The 25,122-nt window shown below is 37.6% G+C and overlaps 2 protein-coding genes across 2 annotated transcripts in view; both read left to right on the forward strand.

Moving 5' to 3' along the window:
• Positions 1-602: 602 nt before the first annotated feature.
• mcur1 (mitochondrial calcium uniporter regulator 1) lies at positions 603-16,865 on the forward strand. Its single transcript, XM_062021494.1, has 9 exons — positions 603-871; positions 4,645-4,752; positions 4,821-4,924; positions 7,274-7,375; positions 9,194-9,235; positions 9,337-9,408; positions 9,478-9,531; positions 12,702-12,816; positions 16,632-16,865. The coding sequence occupies exons 1-9, from the start codon at positions 637-639 to the stop codon at positions 16,685-16,687; spliced, it is 888 nt and encodes a 295-aa protein (XP_061877478.1). The 5' UTR covers positions 603-636; the 3' UTR covers positions 16,688-16,865.
• Positions 16,866-18,079: 1,214 nt separating this feature from the next.
• Positions 18,080-25,122, forward strand: part of dph2 (diphthamide biosynthesis 2) — a 30,800-nt gene continuing 23,757 nt past the window's right edge. Inside the window, exons 1-3 of the mRNA XM_062021501.1 lie at positions 18,080-18,468; positions 18,627-18,792; positions 18,970-19,082. Coding sequence (XP_061877485.1) covers positions 18,643-18,792; positions 18,970-19,082 — 263 coding nt within the window. The 5' untranslated portion in view covers positions 18,080-18,468; positions 18,627-18,642. The remainder of the gene's footprint in view (positions 18,469-18,626; positions 18,793-18,969; positions 19,083-25,122) is intronic.

A 25,122-nucleotide genomic window follows, 5' to 3' on the forward strand; every position in this document is an offset into this window, starting at 1 on the left:
TTACAATTTATATTGAATTGCAGAAGTCAAAAAGAAAATGTTTATATACGTTACAACTAACGTTGTGACATATTGCTATTTTTTCATTATTCAAAGATTCCCTACACTTTGACAACATTTTAAATGTTTCACTTTTATCAGGCAAAATATTATTTTTCACTTTATTTTGGAAGGAAACACCAGATACGCATGAGTACTTCCAAAGAGGAAATAACGTATTGTTTCAAAATGTAACTTCAATTGACACGGAAAATAAGTTATAGTCTATTTGGGCAACTTGTGAATCTTTGGTACAAATGTTAAAATTAATATTTTTCTATTTATTAATTATAATTTTTCAGCGCTCTTCTGCCAACTACAAAACAACAAATGAACTTAAAGCGCTCTCTAGTGGGCGGGCCACAGCAATGTCGGTTTACAACTTAAGACGTGCAAATATGTCAACAGAACATCGCATGTTGTAAATCATAAACATTTGCAAATTAATTGATGAATAGATTGGTTAACTAATTGAGAGAAAGTGATTGTGTTTTTATTATACATTATTCTTCATTTTGAAAGAAAATACCGGATATGCACAACTGATGACTGTTACAGGCGGAAGTACAAACATCCAGTCATTATAGTAGTTTGACAATGATCCTTAAACAATGCCACATGAGATTCAGAGTGTTTGCTCTTAAACACAATGACAAGCGTTTCAAAATTCAAGACAGAGTCAACTTTTGTTGTTGTCGGTCGTCCAATTTTTGGACGACGGAGCGCAGTTGTACTTGTGTTTGCTGCTCGTCAAGTTTGATGACTTCTTCATCCGGCAGTCACCTTGAAAAGCAACAATTTGGGCTCCGAGCGATGCACTTGTCTGCGCGAGGTAATGTATAAACTGTACATCCATGCTCATGGAATGCATTTTAGTACATTCATTATTGTGTAGCAGTGTTAATTAAACATTCGTAAACATTTGAGTGACGTCATATGTAAAACAAGTTGTTGGACAATACAGTAGAACATTTTGGTATGGCTTCGAAAGTTTCTTCAAAATATGCCCAGAACTTTTTCAACTACTGTATTTTGCTAAAAAAAAAAACAAAGCAAATACTTAACTCCTGGCAGAGGTAGTAGCGAGTAAACAAAAGTCTAAAACCTACTAGTCTTTCATATACATTCTTGGGCGTTTTGCCCCCGAAGCCTCAGTAGTAATCCCAGTGTTTAATAACAATATATCAATTCAACAATATAAACAACACAAAAAAATCACTAATTTGTTAGATAAACATAGAAAACACATGACAAACACAACGCCAATATCGATCCGATACACCCTTAATCATGAGACTGTCAATATTTGTATTGTTGCATTATGTAATGTTTTTTATTTTTTTATTAAATAATATTAATTTAAACTAGTGAGCAAATGTCCTAAATAAGAAGATAAGTTATTATTCAAACATTATTTTTCGGAAGGAATGACTTTGAGGTTTGTTTAAAAATAATTTTAGCCATTTTTTAAATAATCTAGTGCAGGGGTCACCAACGCGGTGCCCGCGGGCACCAGGTAGCCCGTAAGGACCAGATGAGTAGCCCGCTGGCCTGTTCTAAAAATAGCTCAAATAGCAGCACTTACCAGTGAGCTGCCTCTTTTTTAAAAATTGTATTTATTTACTAGCAAGCTGGTCTCGCTTTGCCCGACATTTTTGATTCTAAGAGAGACAAAACTCAAATAGAATTTGAAAATCCAAGAAAATATTTTAAAGACTTGGTCTTCTTTTGTTTAAATAAATGCATTATTTTTTTTACTTTGCTTCTTATAACTTTCAGAAAGACAATTTTAGAGAAAAAATACAACCTTAAAAATGATTTTAGGATTTTTAAACACATATACCTTTTTACCTTTTGAATTCCTTCCTCTTCTTTCCTGACAATTTAAATCAATGTTCAAGTAAATTTATTTTTTTTATTGTAAAGAATAACAAATACATTTTAATTTAATTCTTCATTTTAGCTTCTGTTTTTTCGACGAAGAATATTTCTTCAAACTTATTATGATTAAAATTCAAAAAAATTATTCTGGCAAATCTAGAAAATCTGTAGAATTAAATTTAAATCTTATTTCAAGGTCTTTTTAATTTCTTTTAAAAATTTTGTTCTGGAAAAGCTAGAAGAAATAATGATTTGTCTTTGTTAGAAATACAGCTTGGTCCAATTTGTTATATATTCTAACAAAGTGTAGATTGGATTTTAACCTATTTAAAACATGTCATCAAAATTCTAAAATTAATCTTAATCAGGAAAAATTACTAATGATGTTCCACAAATTCTTTTTTTAAGTTTTTCTCTTTTTTTCGGTTGAATTTTGAATTTTAAAGAGTCGAAATTGAAGATAAACTATGTTTCAAAATTTAATTGTCATTTTTTTCGTGTTTTCTTCTCTTTTAAACCGTTCAATTAAGTGTAAATATCATTAATTATTAATAATAACATAGAGTTAAAGGTAAATTGAGCAAATTGGCTATTTCTGGCAATTTATTTAAGTGTGTATCAAACTGGTAGCCCTTCGCATTAATCAGTACCCAAGAAGTAGCTCTTGGTTTCAAAAAGGTTGGTGACCCCTGATCTAGTGTTTCCTCTGTTACTGCATGTGGGGATTGACACATTTACATTGTTACTTTGTGGATTATTTTGTAGTCTTTGCATTATTATTACGAAAGCTTGTTGCTATGAAATGTAATTATGATCATTGGTTTCATTCTCACGATAACATTAGCTTGTTGCTCTATAATATTTTACTTAGGGCTGTCAAAATGAGTTAAGTCATGTGTTTAATCACAAAAAATAATTGTATTAATCATGTAATCAAGGCAGATAAATCACACAATTTATTTTGAGCGCACATGCGCCTTAAGGCTGAACGAGACGTCAGTGATCAGGTCAAAAATATGTGCAAAGATGAGTGATTGTTGTACTCACTGATTGATTTCACTTCAAAATAAACCCAGACTGGACTTTATATAAAATATTTAGCAAGTTTTGATCAAATAAATGACGTTCACATAGGAGATATGTTAACAATGTATCTCTATATGAAAAAGTCATCCAAAAAACCCACCAGCAGACACAAAATGCTTTAATTTAATTTGTTTTAATCAGCCCTTTAACTCATCCAGCAGCTATAAAATTATAAAATGATATTGCTGAATCGACGGTATGTCTGATATTTGTATTTTTGTCACTCCATATATGTTGACAAGCATACGTAAGACAGAGCTGCAGCGCAATCATCTCCTTTCTCACAAACGTGTGTGTAACTATCATTTCGGCCGCTTGTACCGTGATCTTGTCCTTTTGGTCATAACCCAAAGCTCATGACCATAGGTGAGGATAGGGATGTAGATGGACCGGTAAATTGCTTTCCGGCTTAGCTCCTTTTTCACCACAACGGACCAATGCAGGGTATTTTTGTATTTGTACCCCTCCCCCTGCCTCCCCAGCGTTTACCTGTTTCTCACCTTTTTTGTAAGGGGCGCCGGAAGTTGGCAGACCCGTCAGCGATCCTGTTCTGTCTCCCTGTAATGTTTGTCTGCTCTTGAATGGGATTGTGCTGAAAATCTTAATTTCACCTCCGGGATTAATAAAGTACTTCTGATTCTGATTCTGATTGATTTTACGATGCATATTTTTGCAGTTGCTGTAGTATTTTTGTGGTAAAAAAGACTTAATGTCTGAATTGGACCACCACTACTATTACTACTACTTCTACTACAATCACTAATATTACTACTACTATTACTATTTTAACTACTGCGACTGCTACTACTACTACTACTACTACTACCACCATTACTACCATTAGTACCACAACTGCTACTACTATTACTACCACTAATACTGGTACCAACAACCCTGCTACTACTACTACAAGCACTACTATTGCTACTACCATTACCACATCTACTACCGATATTACTACTACTACCATTATTATTACTAGTACTACCACAACCACTACCGATATTACCACTACTACTGCTACTACTACCACTAATGCTACAAGTACTACTTCTACGACTACTGGTACTATTACAAATACTACTAGTACTGCGACTATTACTTGTAGTAGTAGTTACCAGTAGTAGTAGTAGTAATACTACTACAACTACAACTACTATTACCTACTGTACTACTACAACAACTACTATTACTACAAAAAAGACTACTACTACCTACTATTACTCTTACTACAACTACTACTACCTACTATTACTCTTACTACAACTACCACTACCTACTGTACTACTACTATAACTACAAAAACAACAACTATTACTACTGCTTCTACCTAATACTACTACTACTGCTACTACTACTATTACAAGTAGTACTACTACAAATCAGGTGTTGTGCTCCCAAGCTACCTCTTGTTCTTGCAACCACGGTCCTTAAATGTTTGGATGAGAAATATTAGCCCAGAGGTTTGGCAGTATTGACATAATAAGGACATCATATTTACACATAATACCTCTTCAAGGTGCTTCTTCCACCACCTTAAAACAAAAGTAGACACAAAGACAAAGGTTAGCTAACAAGGTAAGCAACAAAGTTAATGTTGAAAAGTGATGACCTGCATGTTTTTAATTGTGATTTCAGAGCACACTTCTGTCAGCGGCATCCAGTTGGAGGTAAAAAGTGATGTTCCCAAAGGACGGAAGCTGTTCTTTGATACTCATGCGGTGGTTCGGCTCTTTGAGGAAAATGGTGTGAGCCTTCTTTGTTGTTATTGTTTTTCTGCTGTGTTGTCATTTCTCTTCTGTTTTCTTTTACAGACTTCAGTACTCAGCAAGCTGAAGTGTTGGTTCAAGTGTTAGTGAAGATGACTAACTCCAACATGGACACCATCTACTCTGACATGGTCACTAAAGTGCAGCAGGTAAGATCTGATTTTTAGGCCTCCATACCGTAGCCTATAGCCTATCGCTAGCATTATCAGTATCATTATTATTATTATAGTGGTACTTTAACTTTTTGGTACTTTGAGATACTAGGAGTGTCTCCGCTTTTTGTTATGCTTTCAATTCCGAGCATAATTTATCTTACGACTAACTTGCTAGCATTAGCTTATAGCCAGAGATGAAAATAACTTTATCATATTATTATTTATTTATTCCAATGCTTGTAAAACAATGATAAATAATGGTACCCTTTAATTGTTATTATTGGTATCTCAGGGCATTCAATCGATTGCAACTGGACTGCTTGGTTTGTCTTGGAAGATGTTTGGCTGCTCATCTGAGGAGGCTTCAGTTCATGCTCATAGGCTTAGATTGGTCAGCTCTAGTCCAGCGGCTGGTGCCAAAACCCTTTATAGTCCGAAAACCAGGAGGGTGTGCCTGGGCAAGGATGGTTTCGCCCTATCGTAGTGAGAAAAACAACTGTTTTAATGCAAACAAGCAATCCAAAATGTCAAAGCAACGACAGTTGTTGATGTGTAAATTCCCCTCGTTAGCATTGAGGTATTGTGTGGCAGAACGATCGCTGTGTATCGACTACTACCAGTCCAAAATTGTCGGAATCCCCCACGTAAGCATTCCATTGAGTTGTAAACAAATACAGAAGATGACCAGAATGCCATTTGTGACCATTTGTGCTGCCTTCTGTGTCACAGAAGGTGACCAGAATGCCATTTGTGTCCGCCCTGAGACTGGGAGGTCGTGAGTTCAAACCCCGACCGAGTCATACCAAAGACTACAAAAAAATGGGACCCATTACCTCCCTGCTTGGCACTCAGCATCAAGGGTTGGAATTGGGGGTTAAATCACCAAATTATTCCCGAGCGCGTCGCACGCTGATGCTCACGCTGATGCTCACGCTGATGCTCACGCTGCTGCTCACGCTGCTGCTCACCTCCCAGGGGGTGAACATGGGGATGGGTCAAATGCAGAGGACAAATTTCATCACACCCAGTGTGTGTGTGACAATTGTTGGGACTTTAACTTATTTGTGCCAATCCAACTGTGATGCAGTGTGTAAAAAGGCTCACCAGCGTTTGTTCTGTTTGAGAAAACTGTCTCATTTTGATGTTGACAAGACCATCACGATCATGTTTTACCTGTTTTGTCTTTTCTCCCTGGTCCCATGGTTCACCTGTCACTAAAGGACAAAAAATCCCTAATTTAAATTGTTAAAATGTCAGGTAAATCAATTGGTAAGTCTCAGTTGTCTCCAGCCACCCTCTACAATAAACACGTAGTGAGGATAGCTTCCTCCATTTTAACTGATGTATCTCATACCCACAGCCATTTTCAGCTTCTCCCATCTGGATGGAGGTTTTTAGTCCCAAGAGACAAAACAAAACGGTACAGATGCAGTTTTGTCCCAGCTGCCATCGCAGAACTAAATAAGTGACGGCGTGGCGAAGTTGGGAGAGTGGCCGTGCCAGCAATCTGAGGGTTACTGGTTCAATCCCCACCTTCTGCCATCCTAGTCACATCCGTTGTGTCTTTGAGCAAGACATTTCAGTCTTGCTCCTGATGGGCCTGGTTAGCGCCGTGCATGGCAGCTCCCGCCATCAGTGTGTGAATGTGTGTGTGTGAATGGGTGAATGTGGAAAATAGTGTCAAAGCGCTTTGAGTTCCTTAAAAAAGGTAGAAAAGCGCTATACAAGTGCAACCCATTTACCATTTACCATTAAGTTGTAGTACCTCCTTTTGCCTGTATTTATTTGAGTGTAATTAATTCTTGTATTTATGGTGTTTTATTCTGGCTTGTCCCAAATTTTATCTGATTGGGATTTTATATTTTTTAAAATTTTTATGGGGAACTTTCAGTACATGTACAATTTTAGAATCTTACCAATGTTTATAACGCTTATGTGGTAGGTCTTTGTATTGCGTGTTAAAAGATTTTACTTTTTTCTATATCTTTTAATGGATGTCCTGATCTTGCTGACTGCAAAACAAGTTTACCTTCTGGTACTAATAAAGTAACCTAACCTAAATAATAATCATATTTAATTGTTGTCTTAGGATAAATAATTATATTATTTAATTGATGTCTTAAAATAAATAATACTACTTAATTGTCTTAAGAAAAATAATGTTATTATTTGTTGTCTTCGATTAAATAATGATATGTAATTGTTGTCTTAGGATAAATAATGATATGTAATTGTTGTCTTAGGATAAATAATGATATTATTTAGTTGTTGTCTTAGAATAAGTAATGATATTTGTTTGTTGTCTTAGGATAAATAGTGATATTATTTAATTGTTGTCTTCAGGAGATTATGTTGCAGCGTGTAATGTCTCAGATAGCAGCTGTAAAGAAAGATATGATCATCCTGGAGAAGAGCGAGTTCTCCACATTACTGGCAGAGAATGAGGTAAATATGATTTTTGTCCTGAAAAGTGAAGTTAAGAACCTTCATATACTGGGTAAAATTTGATTTAATCACACTTTATTAGTTATTGTGTTAAATGAACAATGACATACTGCAATATCAATGTAATCATAAAACATAAAACTGCAACAGTTCTAACTTGAGTTGCCGGACTTGCCTCGTCGTCTATTTTGCATATTTGGCCATGACCCTTGTGCATGTAAATTTGAAGAGGAATAACTTTGTGACAAAAAGTCAGTCAAAAACATAAATATTTTTACAACTACAAATAAACTGTCTTCTGTTGATACTTTTTCTACTTTTTTATGTCACTAACTCCACTGATTTTAGAGGGGGTAAAGAGCCACAGAAGCACCCGCTGCTCATTAAAAAGACCAATACATGTTTTTCCTGTCAGTGTCTTATTCAAAACACCCACAATGTTTCATTGATACTGTTTTTCATCATACATTATTATTTCACAGTAACACTTATTTGCCATAAGATGTAAAAGTAAAACAAAAACATAATTTTCTTTATACCAGTGTTTTTTAACCACTGTGCCGCGGCACACTAGTGTGCCGTGAGATACAGTCTGGTGTGCCGTGGGAGATTATGTAATTTCACTTAATTGGGTAATAAATATTTTTTGCACACAAGGAATTGTAATCCGTAAATAATGTGCCGTTGTTGAGTGTCTGTACTGTCTAGAGCTCGGCAGAGTAACCATGTTATACTCTTCCATATCAGTAGGTGGCAGCAGGTAGCTAATTGCTTTGTAGATGTCGGAACAGGAGGCAGCGTGCAGGTAAAAAGGTATCTAATGCTTAAACCAAAAATAGACAAAAGGCGAGTGCCCCTAAGAAAAGGCATCGAAGCTTAGGCATGGCTATGCAAAACTAAACTAAAACTGAACTGGCTGCAAAGTAAACAAAACACAAAATGCTGGACGACTGCAAAGACTTACAGTGTGTGGAGCAGAGACGGCGCCCACAAAGTACATCCGAACATGACATGACAATCGACAATGTTCCCACAAAGAAGAAAAGCGTCCGCACAACTTAAATTGTCTTGATTGCGAAAAAAAAAAGCAGGTGTGGAGAATAGCGCTCAAGGAAGACATGAAACTGCAACAGGAAAATACCAACAAAACAGGAGCACAAGACAAGGACTAAAACACTACACATAGAAAAACACCAAAAAACTCAAGATAATTCAAGGCGTGATGTGACAGGTCCGGTCGTAGTACAGTACATCTACTTTGAGACAATAGCTATAGTGAGGCATGCTTGGTTATGATTTAAATTCATATCCAACAATTGCGAGAACAACTTTTTTTTGCCGATATCGGCTACTGAGTTTCGTTTTTTAATGATTTCTGCTTGTGGTGTACCTCAGAATTTTTTCAATTAAAAAAATGTGCCTTGGCTCAAAAAAGGTTGAAAAACACTGCTTTATACTTCCAGCAAATAGAAAACCAACTTGAACACAAGCATAAACATTTTGTCATACTACAGCAATGAAATACCACAACACACTTTTCACACTCTCTTAGATTTAGTCACATAAAATCTTCACCAAATGTGTCGCTTTTCGCGAAAAAGAAATTGTTTACTGTACATGTGTTCATGACAAGCTAACATTAAATCTATTTGTGACAGGTTACAAAATAAGAGCTGCACATCACATAAACCCAACTAAAAACTATATTGCTTTCACTATTTTGATTACCTAATTGTGGAATATGAATAATATTACAGTATTGATACATCACAACAACACATATCAAATGACTGAAGCGTTTGAATATTTACCTTCCAGAAGCTGAAGATCGAGTTATTGCAGCTTAAAGTCCAACTAGCTGTAAGTAAAACAATATTTATTCTGATGTTCAGATCTTCATAAATAATAATAAACATTATAGTAGTATTATTGTCATGATGTAAGATCCTTGTCTATTTCAGGATGTGATGAATAAAATCCGCTCAGACACTCTTTTGGACATGAACTTGGAGAAGACTCGTGTGAAAGAACTGGTCAGTTGTTGGTTGTATGATGAATTGAGTGTAAAATAAAAGATACTAATCATTGCTTTTTATTTTCAGAAAGTAGATCATGAGAGGAAACTTTTGGAAACTCGCACTGACATTCTAGAAATGGTTTGTACATGTTATTAATAACAATGTTTTGGTATCACCTTTTCATACCTCATAGAGCAACCTTGTATTGTATATCTGCTGCCAACCTGCATTCTTGTTACTGTAATATATCCATCCATCTTCTTCCGCTTATCCGAGGTCGGGTCGCGGGGGCAGCAGCCTAAGCAGGAAAGCCCAGACTTCCCTCTCCCCAGCAACTTCGTCCAGCTTCTCCCAGGGGATCCCGAGGCGTTCCCAGGCCAGCCGGGAGAGATAGTCTTCCCACCGTGTCCTGGGTCATCCCTGTGGCCTCCTACCGGTCGGACGTGCCCGAAACACCTCCCTAGAGAGGCGTTCGGGTGGCATCCTGACCAGATGCCCAAACCACCTCATCTGGCTCCTCTCGATGTGGAGGAGCAGCGGCTTTACTTTGAGGAACCACCACCCCGGTCTGCCAATCCAGAGGTACGGCCCCCGATGTCCGTGCGATGTTGCAGAGTCTTGTCAACCAAGACAGCCCCACAGCATCCAGAGCCTTAAGGAACTCCGGGCGGATCTCATCCACCCCCGGGGCCTTGCCACCGAGGAGCTTTTTAACTGCCTCTGCAACCTCAGCCCCAGAAATAGGAGAGCCCACCACAGATTCTCCAGGCACTGCTTCCTCATAGGAAGACGTGCTGGTAGGCTTGAGGAGGTCTTCGAAGTATTCCCTCCACCGATCCACAACATCCGCAGTCGAGGTCAGCAGAACACCATCCCCACCATACACGATGTTGACATTGCACTGCTTCCCCTTCCTGAGGCAGCGGATGGTGGTCCAGAATCGCTTCGAAGCCGTACGGAAGTCCATTTCCATGGCTTCCCCGAACTCCTCCCATGTCCGAGTTTTTGCCTACGCGACCGCTGAAGCCACACACCGCTTGGCCTGTTGGTACCTGTCTGCTGCCTCCGGAGTCCTATGAGCCAAAAGAGCCCGATAGGACTCTTTCTTCAGCTTGACGGCATTACCGCCACAACAGGCACCAACCACCTTGCGGCCACAGCTCCAATCGGCCGCCTCGACAATAGAGGTAAGGAACATCGTCCACTCGGACTCAATGTCCAGCGCCTCCCTCGTGACATGTTCAAAGTTCTTCCGGAGGTGGGAATTGAAACTCTCTCTGACAGGAGACTCTGCCAGACGTTCCCAGCAAACCCTCACAATGCGTTTGAGCCTGCCAGGTCTGTCCGGCATCCTCCCCCACCATCGCAGCCAACTCACCACCAGGTGGTGATCGGTAGAAAGCTCCGCCCCTCTCTTCACCCGAGTGTCCAAAACATGAGACCGCAAATCCGATGACACAACTACAAAGTCGATCATGGAACTGCGGCGTAGGGTGTCCTGGTGCCAAGTGCACATATGGACACCCTTATGTGTGAACGTGGTGTTTGTTATTGGCAATCTGTGACGAGCACAAAAGTCCAATATCAAAACACGGCCGTTCTTCCCAATCATGCCTCTCCAGGTTTCACTGTCTTTGCCAACATGAGTGTTGAAGACCCCCAGTAGAACGAGAGAATCACCCGGGGGAGCACTCTCCAGTACTCCCTCGAGTGAATCCAAAAAGGGTGGGTACTCTGAGCTGCCGTTTGGCACGTAAGCGCAAACTACAGTCAGGACCCGTCCCCCCTCCCGAAGGCGGAGGTAAGCTACCCTCTCGTCCACTGGGTTGAACTCCAACGTGCAGGCTTTGAGCCGGGAGGGCAACAAGAATTGCCACCCCAGCCCGTCGCCTCTCACTGCTGGCAACGCCAGAGTGGAAGAGAGTCCAGCCCCTCTCAAGAGAACTGGTTCCAGAGCCCTTGCTGGGCGTTGAAGTGAGTCCGACTATATCTAGCCGGAACTTCTCCACCTCACGCACTAGCTCAGGCTCCTTCCCCCCAGGGAGGTGACGTTCCACGTCCCAAGAGCTAGCTTATGCAGCCGAGGATCGGACCGCCAAGTGCCCTGCCTTCGGCTGCTGCCCAGCTCACACTGCTCTCGACCTCTATGGCCCCTGCTATGGGTGGTGAGCCCATTGGAGGGGGGACCCACGTTGCCTCTTCGGGCTGTGCCCGGCCGGGTCCCATGGGGACAGGCCCGGCCACCAGGCGCTCGCCATCGTGCCCCACCTCCGGGCCTGGCTCCAGAGGGCGGCCCCGGTGACCTGCGTCCGGGCGAGGGAAATCTGGGTACTTTGTTTGTGTTCATCATAGAGGTCTTCGAACTGCTCTTTGTCTGATCCCTCACCTAGGACCAGTTTGCCTTGGGAGACCCTACCAGGGGGCATAGAAGCCCCCGGACAACATACAGTAGCTCTTAGGATCATTGGGACACGCAAACTCCTCTACCACGTTAAGGGGGCAGCTCAGAGAGGAGTTTACTGTATTATAAATATTCTGATAATAATTTCATAATTAAACACATCATGAATCACATAACATGATACTGCTGCTGCTTATTCAAATACTGCTTTTGATTGATATATTTTTAATGCTTTCACACAACCAGCAAAACTGGTAAAAGACTCACCATAAATTTCATGAAGTCCAATTTTAATAGTTGAAATGTGAATCTTAAAACTACAAAAAAATTGTTGTAATTTAAGTGTAAAACTAGTCAAGCACTCTGAGAGCAAAGACCTCAGCCAGATAATTTAATCTAATAGTAAAGAACTCTTTAAGACAAATCCTTAATCCAGACGCTTATCCGGTCATTACCAAAAATCAAATAATTTCCATATTCCTTTTTCCATTTCTGACATTTCCTAAAAGTTTGATCAAAATCCGGAATCTCTCATAGCTTTTTGAGTTTTGTTGCTAACTAACTGTAAAACTTAGCAAATACATAACCCCCTGGTAGAGATAAAGTTACCCCAGCCTATACTTCAATGACTCAGCAAACAAATCAAACAAAAATATAACTTAAAGGGGAACTGCACTTACTAGGAATTTTGCCAATCATTCATAAACATTATGAAAGACATGACGATGTTCTAAATAGTAAATAAATGCGATCAAAAGTAACTTATAATGGAAAAGAGGAAAATCTTAGTAGATCCCCTTCTGCATACACATACTGTAATAGCACTTGAAAATGTAGAATAAAACACAGTACGGTACTCCCAAATTCAAAATACATTAAATGTCATCCTGTTTGTTTTCCTTCTTAGACTGCTGAACAAGATCGTCACCTGACTCAGACCAACATGAAAATAGACACTGAAGTTGCAGGTTTGAAAACCATGTTGGAGTCGCACAAACTGGACACCATCAAATATCTTGCAGGTAAAAATGATTTTAATAAATACTTTTTTTCCCCTGCAAATTCAAATTTAGAGACATTAAATTTATGTGAGGACGCTTTGATATATTTTGTGCATTTAAGATACTTATATCAATCAATAAAAATCACTAAATACTACAACGTGAACATCTTAATGTTGTGTTTTAGATTACACAGAAAATCTAATAATATATATTCAAAAATCAGCTTATTTTACTTTTACACTATGTTAACAAAAACAAGCTTTGTCTATTGTTTAACTGTACTTTTTTCTAAATGTTGCCTATCATTCACAATCATTTTGTAAGACAAGAACACCTTCTGCTTCTTGTTTATGCATTTTAACTAGAAAATACATGCGATCAAAAGTCTGTTTACAATGGAGCCCATTACAGTCGCTCTATTCTCCTTTTAAAGCGTTTAAAAACATCCAAATTCCCCCATTAAGGTTTTATATACATGCTGTCAGTATATATGTAATGTAGTTACAGGCCTAGTTATAATAACATTTAATATTTACGTATTTTGCTCATTTTAAGCATACGCGGCGCATTGATTTAAAAAACACATTACGTTCGTTTTGTTTTTTTAACAACATCACTGATTACTGCTCACTGTAGACTTCATGAGAACCAACAAATATTATGAAACATTACTTACTGTACAATGTCTGCTGTCATTAGGATGACGACTGTTAGGATATTTATACATTCCCGTTTAGATGAAGAATGACTCATATTCAGGACTGCCAAGTTTCAGAAAATGACAAGAGTGAGACTTTAGTGGCAGAATGCGTTTAAAAAATGTGTCTTTTTTTAACACCGATTTGGCCTGTTTTAACATTGATTTATACATTAAGACTGATGTCGTTACCACCAGGAGCTCTCCCTGCACTGTGGCCTTGTGATGCTAGTCTTAATTAAGCAGAAATTCAAAATAAAATAATCTCCACTGTTTTCTCTGCTAGCTCTTCTGTCTCACACTCTGTCTCTGAGTTCTCAATTTGTATTTCTTCTACACTCCTTCCTCATTGTAATCAGTCTTATCTGATCCCTCATGATTTTCCAGTGTTGCCAACTCCTTATTAAGGAAAGTAGCTATTGACTGTCATAAAAGTTGCTTGAAATTGATAGATGACACCATTGCCTCATTTGCATAACTGATTCCAATGGACGCTGTAGGAGAGAGGAAGACAAAAATCATTACAACTTTAAATTACTTATCTTCTGTTGATTCCTAATTTAATTCTATTTTTCTTTGTTCTACATTGTTAAATGTAAGAGGATCAAATTTGATCAAAAGACTTAAAATATCAGTAGAATGGTCAAACAAGTTGCCTTTAATTGAAGCTATATATCTGATGTATGACAAAGTTTATCTATTTACAAAGTTTGCAAATAAAAAGATATGATCAAAATAGTATCAATCTCACGGAGATTCTCGAGCCATTTTGAGAAGATATTGAGCAAGCCAGTCACGTGATCCGTGATATGGAGGGGGAAACCCCTGATCCCTTCCCCCATCAACAACAATGCAAATAATGCAGACTTTGTGAGACCCAACGATTACTTTGGCACAAATGGTGATCCAGAACCTTATATTTTTTATCCTCAATCTAAGTAGGGAGAGCTACAAGTTTTAGAAGCTGTGCTTAACAGATCCTGCTTTAGTGAAACACTATAGCAATATGTAGCAGTATTGCTAAGTGCTAAATAAGGAATACAAACTACAAACATAATAAAACTATGACTTACTGTACAATGTCTGCTCTCACTGTGATGACGACTGATAGGATGTCTATATCTTCCCGTTTCCATGAAGAATTAGTAATAACTCACATGAGAGGCCTGATTTATAATCTAGAATAACTTTGACGAGCCGAGACGGTGGAGACGCGATGCAGCAACAGCAGGACACCGGCCGGCTCGCAGTACAGGAGCATAAGCTATTGTTAGCTCTCTGTGCCGCTAAAAATTGTTTGTCTGCCATAGCGCTTATAATAACATTATCGCTAATATTCTGTTAATTTTCAGGTCACGATATGTAAATAGAGTATTGTTGGCAGGTTTTGGATGGGTATTTAAAGGTTTTCTGGGCAGAATAGATAGCCCCCATTGACTCAATTGTTAGTGTACTTTTTATTTATTCATTTATTTACAACTTGGAATGCATAAACAAATTTTAAAAATGTGTTAATTTCTTACATAGGGATTGTGGATGATAGACAGTACATCTCTTTCTAATGTTTGCATATTTCCATTATGACTGATCTGCTGATATGGTCAGAGTGCAGAAGCATTCCCATCGTGACGTCATACTATGGAAATTGCCGAAGACATTCGGAGCGGAATATTATAAATGGCCGTCTGAAATTGTGGCATTTTGTGATGTTTCGACTGTATTTTCACATACTTTGCGGATTGTAAAGATATGGTTTAATGGATACAATGAAACAGTTAAGCATATAGAGTCAACTTTTTTTTTCCATTCTACTGATACTTTTAAGCGTTGTGATATTCTCAAACAAACCAAATGTATTGTTTGGCTCATTAACATAAACAGTAGGTTTGTTTTTATTTGAAGCGTGACAGTGATTAAACATTTACATTTACTCATCACTCTGTAAACCAAGGCAGAAACAGAGGCAGCTTTGCATAGAGTGGGTGTGTCTCCTCTCTGCTCTGACTGGATTGAAACTTTTATTGTCATTGCACTTAAAAGTACAACAAAATGTGTTTTCAGTACAAGCTGTCTGTCAAAGAACAGACATTCAGTAGACGCTTGTGAGGAAAGAATCACGGCAGCACCACTTGTACGCGCTTTCATGTCTCCAAAACAGTCGCTAGATTTGTCGCTAGTCGCTTTTGAGAAAGAATGTCACTCAGAGGAGTTTTAAAGATACTAGATTTAGCGAGAAAGTCACCAAGTTGACAACACTGCACTGAGGTGTGTGTGAAAGATAGAGATGTCAAGACCTGCCTTACGTCGCTGTTGATTGGTTTACATTGCGTGGTGCCTTCCGAGGTTGGTTAGATTTAAGCACAAGAACTTATAAATTGGTCTGGGAGTGGTTATTTCTGTCAGTCATTTAGAGTTGCTTGAACTACGGCAAGCCGCGAGAAAAAAGGTTTATTATTATGAACAAAATAAATAGAGTAGTGAATGGGAAAATATAAGCGTGACAAATGTCAAGTGTGGCAAGAAAATAATCCTTGTGAACAAAAAGGGAGGGTGTAACCAAGCGTCTTTTCATGTTTTTTTTGCCATTGTCTGCTTTAAATTGGCTGTCAAAGTGTGCCAACTTGTTGGATAATGTCCTCATCGTTCTACTATCAAGGTGAGAGACATTATTTATGATCTACAATAAATGTTCACAAGCTACGAGGTGAGAAAGCAGCTCACCAACAGATGCTGTCAAGTGGTCATGGCGCTGCTATACATAGTTTGTTTGCATTAGCGGTTTTATTAACAATATCACTAATACTTGGTTAAAATTCAGGTCACAAAATGTAAATAGAGTATTTTTGGTGGTTTTTGGATGGTTATTTATAGGCGGACTACAGGACCTCCCGTTGGCGCCATTGTAAGTGGACTTTTATTTAAGTTTATTTACGAGTTAGAATGCATTTGAAAAAAATACATCCATGGTCTTGTCTCTAATGAGGATTGTGAACGAAAGGCAAAATCCACCCCAAAAAGTGCAGTTCCCCTTTAAGTATTCCAACTACTGAATTATAATACGGTAATTACATGTACTGTAGACGCTGTGTTGTTAGAATATTGTAAAGTTAATATGATCTATTTTCTTCTTCTACAGGTTCAGTGTTCACTTGTCTCACTGTGGTTTTAGGTTTCTATCGTATTTGGATGTAAAAGTACATTCATCTTTTATCACAGAATCATTTTGTAAACAAAATTTTAATCATTCTTAACTGTTGTCTTCTTGGAAGGTTTTTGGAGGTAAATTTGAGCACCACCTGTTTAATGTACTGGGAAATATTATAGTTTTACTTTGATATGTATGAATATATTATACTGTAATAAAAATATACATTCATCTCATGTTTGTTTTGTAATCCTAACACATTGCATATTTTCAGTAACATTATTTGAACAGAGACATGAATTAAAAATTTTAAATGGATTTGCATTGATACCAAAACAAAAAGTGATTACTTAGTGTTGTTGGCGAGTACAGAATTTGGCAGGTTTGAATCTCAGGAGAGATTTTAGTCCACTCCTTTTTACAGATACTATAGGATAGGATGAGGACGGCTGGAAGCACCCGGAGAAAGAATTTAACTCCATGAAAAAGTACTGCTCTGCCATGCCATGGTGGGTAGAGCGTCTGTGCCTTAAACTTGAGGGTTCCAGGTTCGCTCCCCGCCTCTTTCCATCCAAATCACTGCCGTTGTGTCCTTGGGCAGGACACTTTACCCTTGCCTCCAGTGCCGCTCACACTGGTGAATGAATAATGGGTGGTGGTCAGAGGGGCCGTAAGAGCAAACTGGCAGCCACGCCTCCTTCAGTCTACTCCAGGGCAGCTGTGACTGCAAATGTAGCTTAGCACCACCAGGTGTGAATGTGGAGTGAATGAATGATGGGTTCTCGCTTCTCTGCAAGCGCTGCCTTTGAGTGTCTAATAGAACGGTGCTATACAAATCTAATCCATTATCATTATGGCATGAATAATGTAAAAACATGTCCTAGCAAAAATAAAACAAAACACATGTATCATGTTATTGCTTAAAACATAATGCATAAATGAAATTATTGATTGAAGACGTTTTCTATTTATAAAGTATTTTTTATTTTCTTTGCTATATTTTTATGGTGACTGGGTCAGGTTTTATACAGTCAATCCCTCATAATGTTGACTTTAATTTTGATCTAATAGTATTGTTGCCAACATGATACAATGTTCTGATTTTAAATTATTTGTACCACATGTTTGTAAGTTGTATTACAATTATTTTTTTTTTCAAGTTTGACAGAGTAATGTGGACAAAATTGTCATTTTAGAAATATTAATTATGTTAGTGTAGTTTTAAACATGTAGTAATGGATTTGATAATTAATAGAAAACATTTGGCTACATCTTGTGTTTAACAACCGAAAATACAGTATGTGTTTGATTTTCAAATTAAAATAAAACAATTCTGACCTTAGTGAAATTATTCTAATATGTGCGTTCTAGCCAGGCATTTATGTAATGCCGATTATAACGTAATCATTTTTGGAACTGACGTTTAAAAACGTTGTATAACTGATTAATTTTGTTTATACTTGCAATGCCACATTTCTCATGTTATTATTTTGAAAAAAGAGGAAACGGAAGTCTAAACACTAAGATGTCTATGGGGTATACTGGCTTGTTCCCGTTTCCCACTCCAATCCGGAAGGTGGCAGCGGTAACACCTAAAAGGACAAAAGCTGTTTATAACTGCACATATGAAGAAGAAAAACCGGAAGTGTGCCGTGCTGTCGTCGATAAAACATGTGCAGGTCAAAATTACTTTTTAGCAAATCTAATACTTAGTTAATGTAATTTGAACACTCTTCTAAGGTTGTTGTACATACAAATTGAAGCATAACACGACAACTGGAGACGGATAGAGTAAAATTTGCCGATAAGCGAAGTATACCAAAAGAACGTAAGTAATAGCTGTGAATTGTAATTAAGTCAGTGTCTTGTTAACAAAACACCCAATTAGTTGATCGTACTGCGTTTAAACAACGTTAAAGTTGTCAACGTATGGTTAAACTTAACTGGAAACGTAACCATTATAAGTCATTCTTATCATGATTGCAGTGCTTCCTGTGTAGACATGGCTGATGCATTCAGTAGCAGCTCGGAAATTGCAATGCTGCGTCAGTTTGACGTCCAAGTGAAGAAACGAACTCCTCTGGACAAGCTTGATGAATTGTATCAGGTTAATAAGACCTGTGACTTCATTTGTCAGAATCACTTCGAGAAGGTAAAGACATACATTTTTACAGAAACATTCTTTGACAAAATGTACAACACAGACATGATAAATGTGTTTTGAAATATACTCTAATGTACACAAACATGACAACTGTGTGTTGGATTATACATTGAGGGTAGACACACATGACAATTGTGTTTTGAAATATGTCATTATATATTAAAGGTAGCCTTGCAGTTTTCTGATGACCTCCTGCATGACTCCACTGCCGTTGCAGCTGAGGTAGAGAGAACTACTCAAACAAAAGTATTCATTCTCGGAGATACATCATATGGCAGGTAGGTTTCTGGGAAATTATTTCAAAATATTGTATTATAAATGTATAATGCAAAATTAACTTTCCTTAATCCGTGGATACCTGTTTTTGTGTATTTGGAATCCCCATGAGTCCAGAAAATATGAAATACCTCGGGGGCATGGCAGAGATATTATTAAAACAATATTGTCTTCTTCCAAACTTGCTCTAAATGACCTGTTTGGAGTTTGAGACTTTACTTACATCGGTGGATATCTCCATTTTCAAAAACCAAAGACACACTGGCAAAAATCTCTAAATCTCTAAACGAATAACAACTGAGGAAACAATCTGTGCCCTAAACAATAGTTTAGCAGTTCAGGATTGGACTTCAGTATACAGAGAACCAAATGTGGACAGTGCTTATTGTAATTTTTTAGACATCTTTACTTCCCTGCATAATAAACATTGCCCCGTGAAATAATATTTTATAAAAGGAAAAAATAAAAATAGCCCTTGGATCACAAAAGGGATAATTAATGCCTGTAAAAAGAAAAACAATCTCTACAAACTTTTCATCAAAATAAAAACAAAAGAAGTCGAACAATGATACAAGAAGTACAAAAATAAATTAACTGATATTATAAGAACAAGCAAACGGTTATATTTATTAAAAAAAATATATATGAAAACAAAAACAATATAAAAGGATCTTGGGATGTTTTGAATAGTCTAATCAAACAAGGATATTCAAAGTTGACATATCCTGATTACTTTATTGATGAAAACGGTGAAGATTATAATATGAGTAATGTAGTGAATAAGTTCAATAGTTTTTTTGTAAATGTTGGTCCTAAATTGGCTGTTGATATACCAGACAATGGAGTTTCAAAATCAACTATTGAACAGAATTCTTCGTCATTCTTCCTCTCAGCTACAAATGAGCAGGAAGTGACAAACATTGTGCGGAAGTGTAAAAGTAAGTGCTCCACTGACTGCCATAATATCAACATGATATTGGTTCAAAAAGTTATACTGAATATTGTAAGACCTTTAACTTATATATGTAACCTATCATTCCAGACTGGCTGCTTTCCAAGTCAAATGACAATCGCTAAGGCAACTCCGCTCTTCAAAAGTGACTGCAAACACGCTTTCACCAATTACAGACCAATCTCTCTTTTGCCTCAGTTCTCAAAAATCTTAGAGAAACTATTTAACTCTGGACTTGAATCTTTTCTTGAGAAGCATCATATAATCAATGACGGTCAGTATGGCTTTAGGTCCAAACGAACAACCTCAATGGCGATAACTGAAGCCATTGAAGAAATTACTAATGCACTGGAGCAAAAAAGATATGCAGTTATTTAACAAGAAGGGTACAGTTTGTGAAAATGGGTCAATTTTTATCTGATACTCTTGGCATTGCTTGTGGTGTCCCCCAAGGGTCCGTGTTGGGGCCAAAACTGTTTAATGTATATATTAATGATATGTTTAATACATCCAAAGTACTGAAATTTATACTATTTGCAGACGACACAAATATATTCTACAGTAGTGATGACTATAATGAGCTCATAAATACAGTAAACACAGAACTAAACATAGTAAAAAAAATGGATGGACACATAAATTATATTTGAATATAAATAAAACTAAGATAGTGATGTTTGGAAATCGCAACATAAAGTCTGAACAGAAAATAAGTATTGATGGTACCCAAATTGAAATTGTAAATGAGAATACATTTTTGGGAGTAATAATTGATAGTAAACTATCATGGAAACCTCATGTCAGACACATTAAAACAAAAATCTCCAAAAGCCTCTCAATTATAAACAAAGCAAAACTATACCTCAATGAAAATGCACTCCGTACTCTATACTGCACCTTGGTACTGCCATACCTTACATACTGTGTTGATATATGGGGGAATACTTACCACAACACAATTCATCCTCTGATCATATTACAGAAAAGAGCAGTACGGATCATTCACAACGTTGGTTATTTAGAACATACTCATAATCTGTTTATGCAATCAAAGTTGCTCAAATTTGATGACCTTGTTAAATATAATACATTAATAATCTTATATAAAGCATTTAACAAATTATTGCCGCCTAATCTACGAAGTTTTTTTATAAGATGAATGCAGGCTCATAACTTGAGAGGCTTTGGATATTTGTTATTGCCGAGAGCTCAAACCACTCGTAAACGTTTTTGTGTGTCTGTATGCGGAGTAAAGCTATGGAACAAACTGGACTTACAACACAAGCAATGCCAAACTATTAATCGATTTAAACTATTATACAAACATGGGGTCTGGTTCAAATGTAGAGATGAGGGTCTTTAATTTGACCTGCTGCTGTACTCTGTCTCAAAGTGTTCACATGTGCTCAATGTTTCCTTACCATTATTGCTATGATGTCTATTACCATTGTTGGTACAGTATATTCATTATTCCTACATTGTTGATACAAATTATTGTTACAGTGTAATAATTATTGTTACCTGTGGTAATGCCACTATGATACAACATCTGTATTATAATCCTTAAACAAAGTAAGAGTGAAACTCATGTGAATAATCACTGAATGGAGAACTGGGGGTGGGATTGAATAAATTATCTTCTTCCCACTTAATTTATATTATTACGTGTTGTCAACTTTGTACTTTTTTATGTCATTGCTTGAAATAAATAAATAAATGACAAATGAAATTGTATAGGTCAGGGGTCGGCCATCTAAAATGGTCAAAGAGCCATATTGGACAAAAAACAAATCGTCAGGAGCCGCCAAAAATTAAAAGCCATATATATATAAGTTTTATAATGAAAGCTACACATGATGTAAGTGTCTATATTAGCTATAGTACACTGCAATCTCTTATATGTGAGGCGAGTGTTGTATTTGGATTTGATGTTTTTCATGTTTGACAATATCTGCTTGCACAGGTATCTGTTTTGTTTGCAACAGCCACCTGCCTGACACCACTCTGTGCTGAATGAAATGTGTCGCAGGCTGACGCAAATCTTTGTTGACAGAAATGTTGAAATTTAATATTTATTCTACATATTTTTACAACATTGGAAAATAGTGTTTCTGCGGCAGCATTGGAGAAAGTTATACATGTAAACCAGGTGTGCCCACACTTTTTCAGCAGGCGTGCTACTTATCAAATGACCAAGTTGATGTGATCTACCTCAAATATATATATACAGTCGTGGTCAAAAGTTTACATACACTTGTAAAGAACATAATGTCATGGCTGTCTTGAGTTTCCAATCATTTCTACAACTCTTGTTTTTTTTTGTGATAGAGTGATAGGAGTGTTGGTCAAAAAAAACCTTCATGAAGTTTGGTTCTTTTATGAATTTATTATGGGTCTACTGAAAATGTGACCAAATATGCTGGGTCAAAAGTATACATACAGCAATGTTAATATTTGGTTACATGTCCCTTGGCAAGTTTCACTGCAATACGCCATCCACAAGCTTCTGGCAAGCTTCTGGTTGAATTTTTGACCACTCCTCTTGACAAAATTGGTGCAGTTCAGCTAAATGTGTTGGTTTTCTGACATGGACTTGTTTCTTCAGCATTGTCCACACGTTTAAATCAGGACTTTGGGAAGGCCATTCTAAAACATTAATTCTAGCCTGATTTAGCCTGATTTGTCCATCTGACATCACATGGACAAAGATAAGACCTTCTGGAGGAAAGTTATGTGGTCAGATGAAACAAATTGAGCTGATTGGCCACAATACCCAGCAATATGTTTGGAGGAGAAAAGGTGAGGCCTTTAATCCCAGGAACATCGTCCCTACCGTCAGGCATGGTGGTGGTAGTATTATGCTCTGGGCTTGTTTTGCTGCCAATGGAACTGGTGCTTTACAGAGAGTAAATGGGACAATGAAAAAGAAGGATTACCTCCAAATTCTTCAGGACAACCTAAAATCATCAACCCGGAGGTTGGGTCTTGGGCGCAGTTGGGTGTTCCAGCAGGACAATGACCCCAAACACACGTCAAAAGTGACAAAGGAATGGCAAAATTAGGCTAGAATTAACGTTTTAGAATGTAACCAAATATTAACGTTGCTGTATGTATACTTTTGACCCAGCAGATTTGGTCACATTTTCAGTAGACCCATAATAAATTCATAAAATAACCAAACTTCATGAATGTTTTTTATAACCAAGTATGTGCTCCAATCACTCTATAACAAAAAAATAAGAGTTGTAGAAATGATTGGAAAGTTAAGACAGCCATGACATTGTTCTTTACAAGTGTATGTAAACTTTTTACCACAACTGTATATATATACACACACACACACAATACACACAATACATATGTTGGTGTATTACCTTATTCTGATGACTTGCAGTGCTTGTAATCAGACAGGATTCACAGTAGTGCTGATAAGCTCCACAACTTTGAATTTACATTGTGGAGGGGAAAAAGTCCTCCTCTTTCCAACACCACATTAAAGTGGTTGTTTTTACCTTTTTATTTGTCCAGCTTCCATACTCATTTTTATACCGTTTATAAGACACATTAGAGTTAACTCCTCAGCAGTGAGATTGTATGCGATAGTTTCAGACTTTTATTTTGTTAGTGCAGGCAGGACGGAGCAGCACTTTTATTGTGAAAACAGGAACTGTGTCGGTCTTTACACTTTTGACAGCTGGTACGGAGAGCGAGAGTCTGTTGGGGGAAAAAAAGTGCTTTTCGTGTTCCTGACGGTCGTTTTTTTTCTTCGTACTAAGCTCGCACAGCAGCTAGTGTCATAGCACGAGATCCTCGAGTGTCATGAATGTCAACCAAGTAACAAAAGTGACTTCGTAGTGAAAATTGATGATCAGTAATTTTTAGGTCTACTTCTTTTTTTTTTTTAATGCCTCGCAATTGACTGACACACCCTCACCAATCAACCGGTAGCTTGTGATCGATCTAATGGCACCCCTGATGTAAACAAACTACTGCGTCACAGGCCACACAACTTTGGTGCGTTCATGGACTGCCTAAATTAAAACGGCGCTCGCCAAGTACACTTAATTAGTGAAGCATGAACACAAACATATTAAAAAGTGGGCTTTCTAACAATTAGGAAGGTTTGTGTCATGTTTGTCTACAGAAACCATATTAAAACTAAATATATTTCCCCCCATTTTTTCCATTTTCATACATTTTTGAAAAAGCTCCAGGGAGTCACTAGGGTCGTTAAAGTTAAAGTACCAATGATTGTGCTGAAGATACACCCTCAGGTTGCCGACTCGTACCTGAAGAGCTTTTCACATGTCCGCCATTTTTATCCAGTTAGGCTGCAGCCCCCCGCTACCTCGGTAGGGAGAAGCGGTGGATGGATAGTTGTAGTTAGGGCTGGGCGATATGGCCTTTTATTAATATCTCGATATTTTTAGACCAAGTCACAATACATGATATATATCTCGATATTTTGCCTTAGCCTTGAATGAACACTTGATGCATATAATCACAGCAGTATGATGATTCTACCTGAATCGTGTTTGACTTTGTAATGGACAACACAATGCGATACGACACCAATCTTTACTGACTAAAAAACATGCATGTTTTCGTCATCTAGTATACCAAGTCTGCCGTGATTAGAATAAATGTTTGTTTCCCGGAAGTAGGAACATATTTTTTGCCGCAAGTCAGAAGTGCACTGCTATGGAAATGGAAATAAATGCGCAGAGGAATTAGTTCTGGCACCACTCAAAATGACCATATTACAGTAAATATTGTACATATTACTTATTGTTATGAACGTGTCTGGTACTACATTATATATAGATTTGCAGTGCGTATATAAAACATTGGGGGGTTTTAAACAGTGACTCCCATTCGCCGCATCTTTCAAGCGTTTTTTAGCATCTTTAAAATCCTAAAAAGAGACATGTGTTCTTGTGTTTCATAATGATTGTGAACAATAGGCAAAACTGCAAAAAAAAAGTGCAGTCCCCCTTTAATGTAACAAAACGTGGCGCACCGCCACGGCAACTTATTAGCCGCCACGGCAACATATTATCCGCCACAGCTTGAAAATAAGGGTTATTTTG

This window comes from Entelurus aequoreus, linkage group LG15 (genome assembly GCF_033978785.1).
Source record: "Entelurus aequoreus isolate RoL-2023_Sb linkage group LG15, RoL_Eaeq_v1.1, whole genome shotgun sequence".
Classification (NCBI taxonomy): domain Eukaryota; kingdom Metazoa; phylum Chordata; class Actinopteri; order Syngnathiformes; family Syngnathidae; genus Entelurus; species Entelurus aequoreus.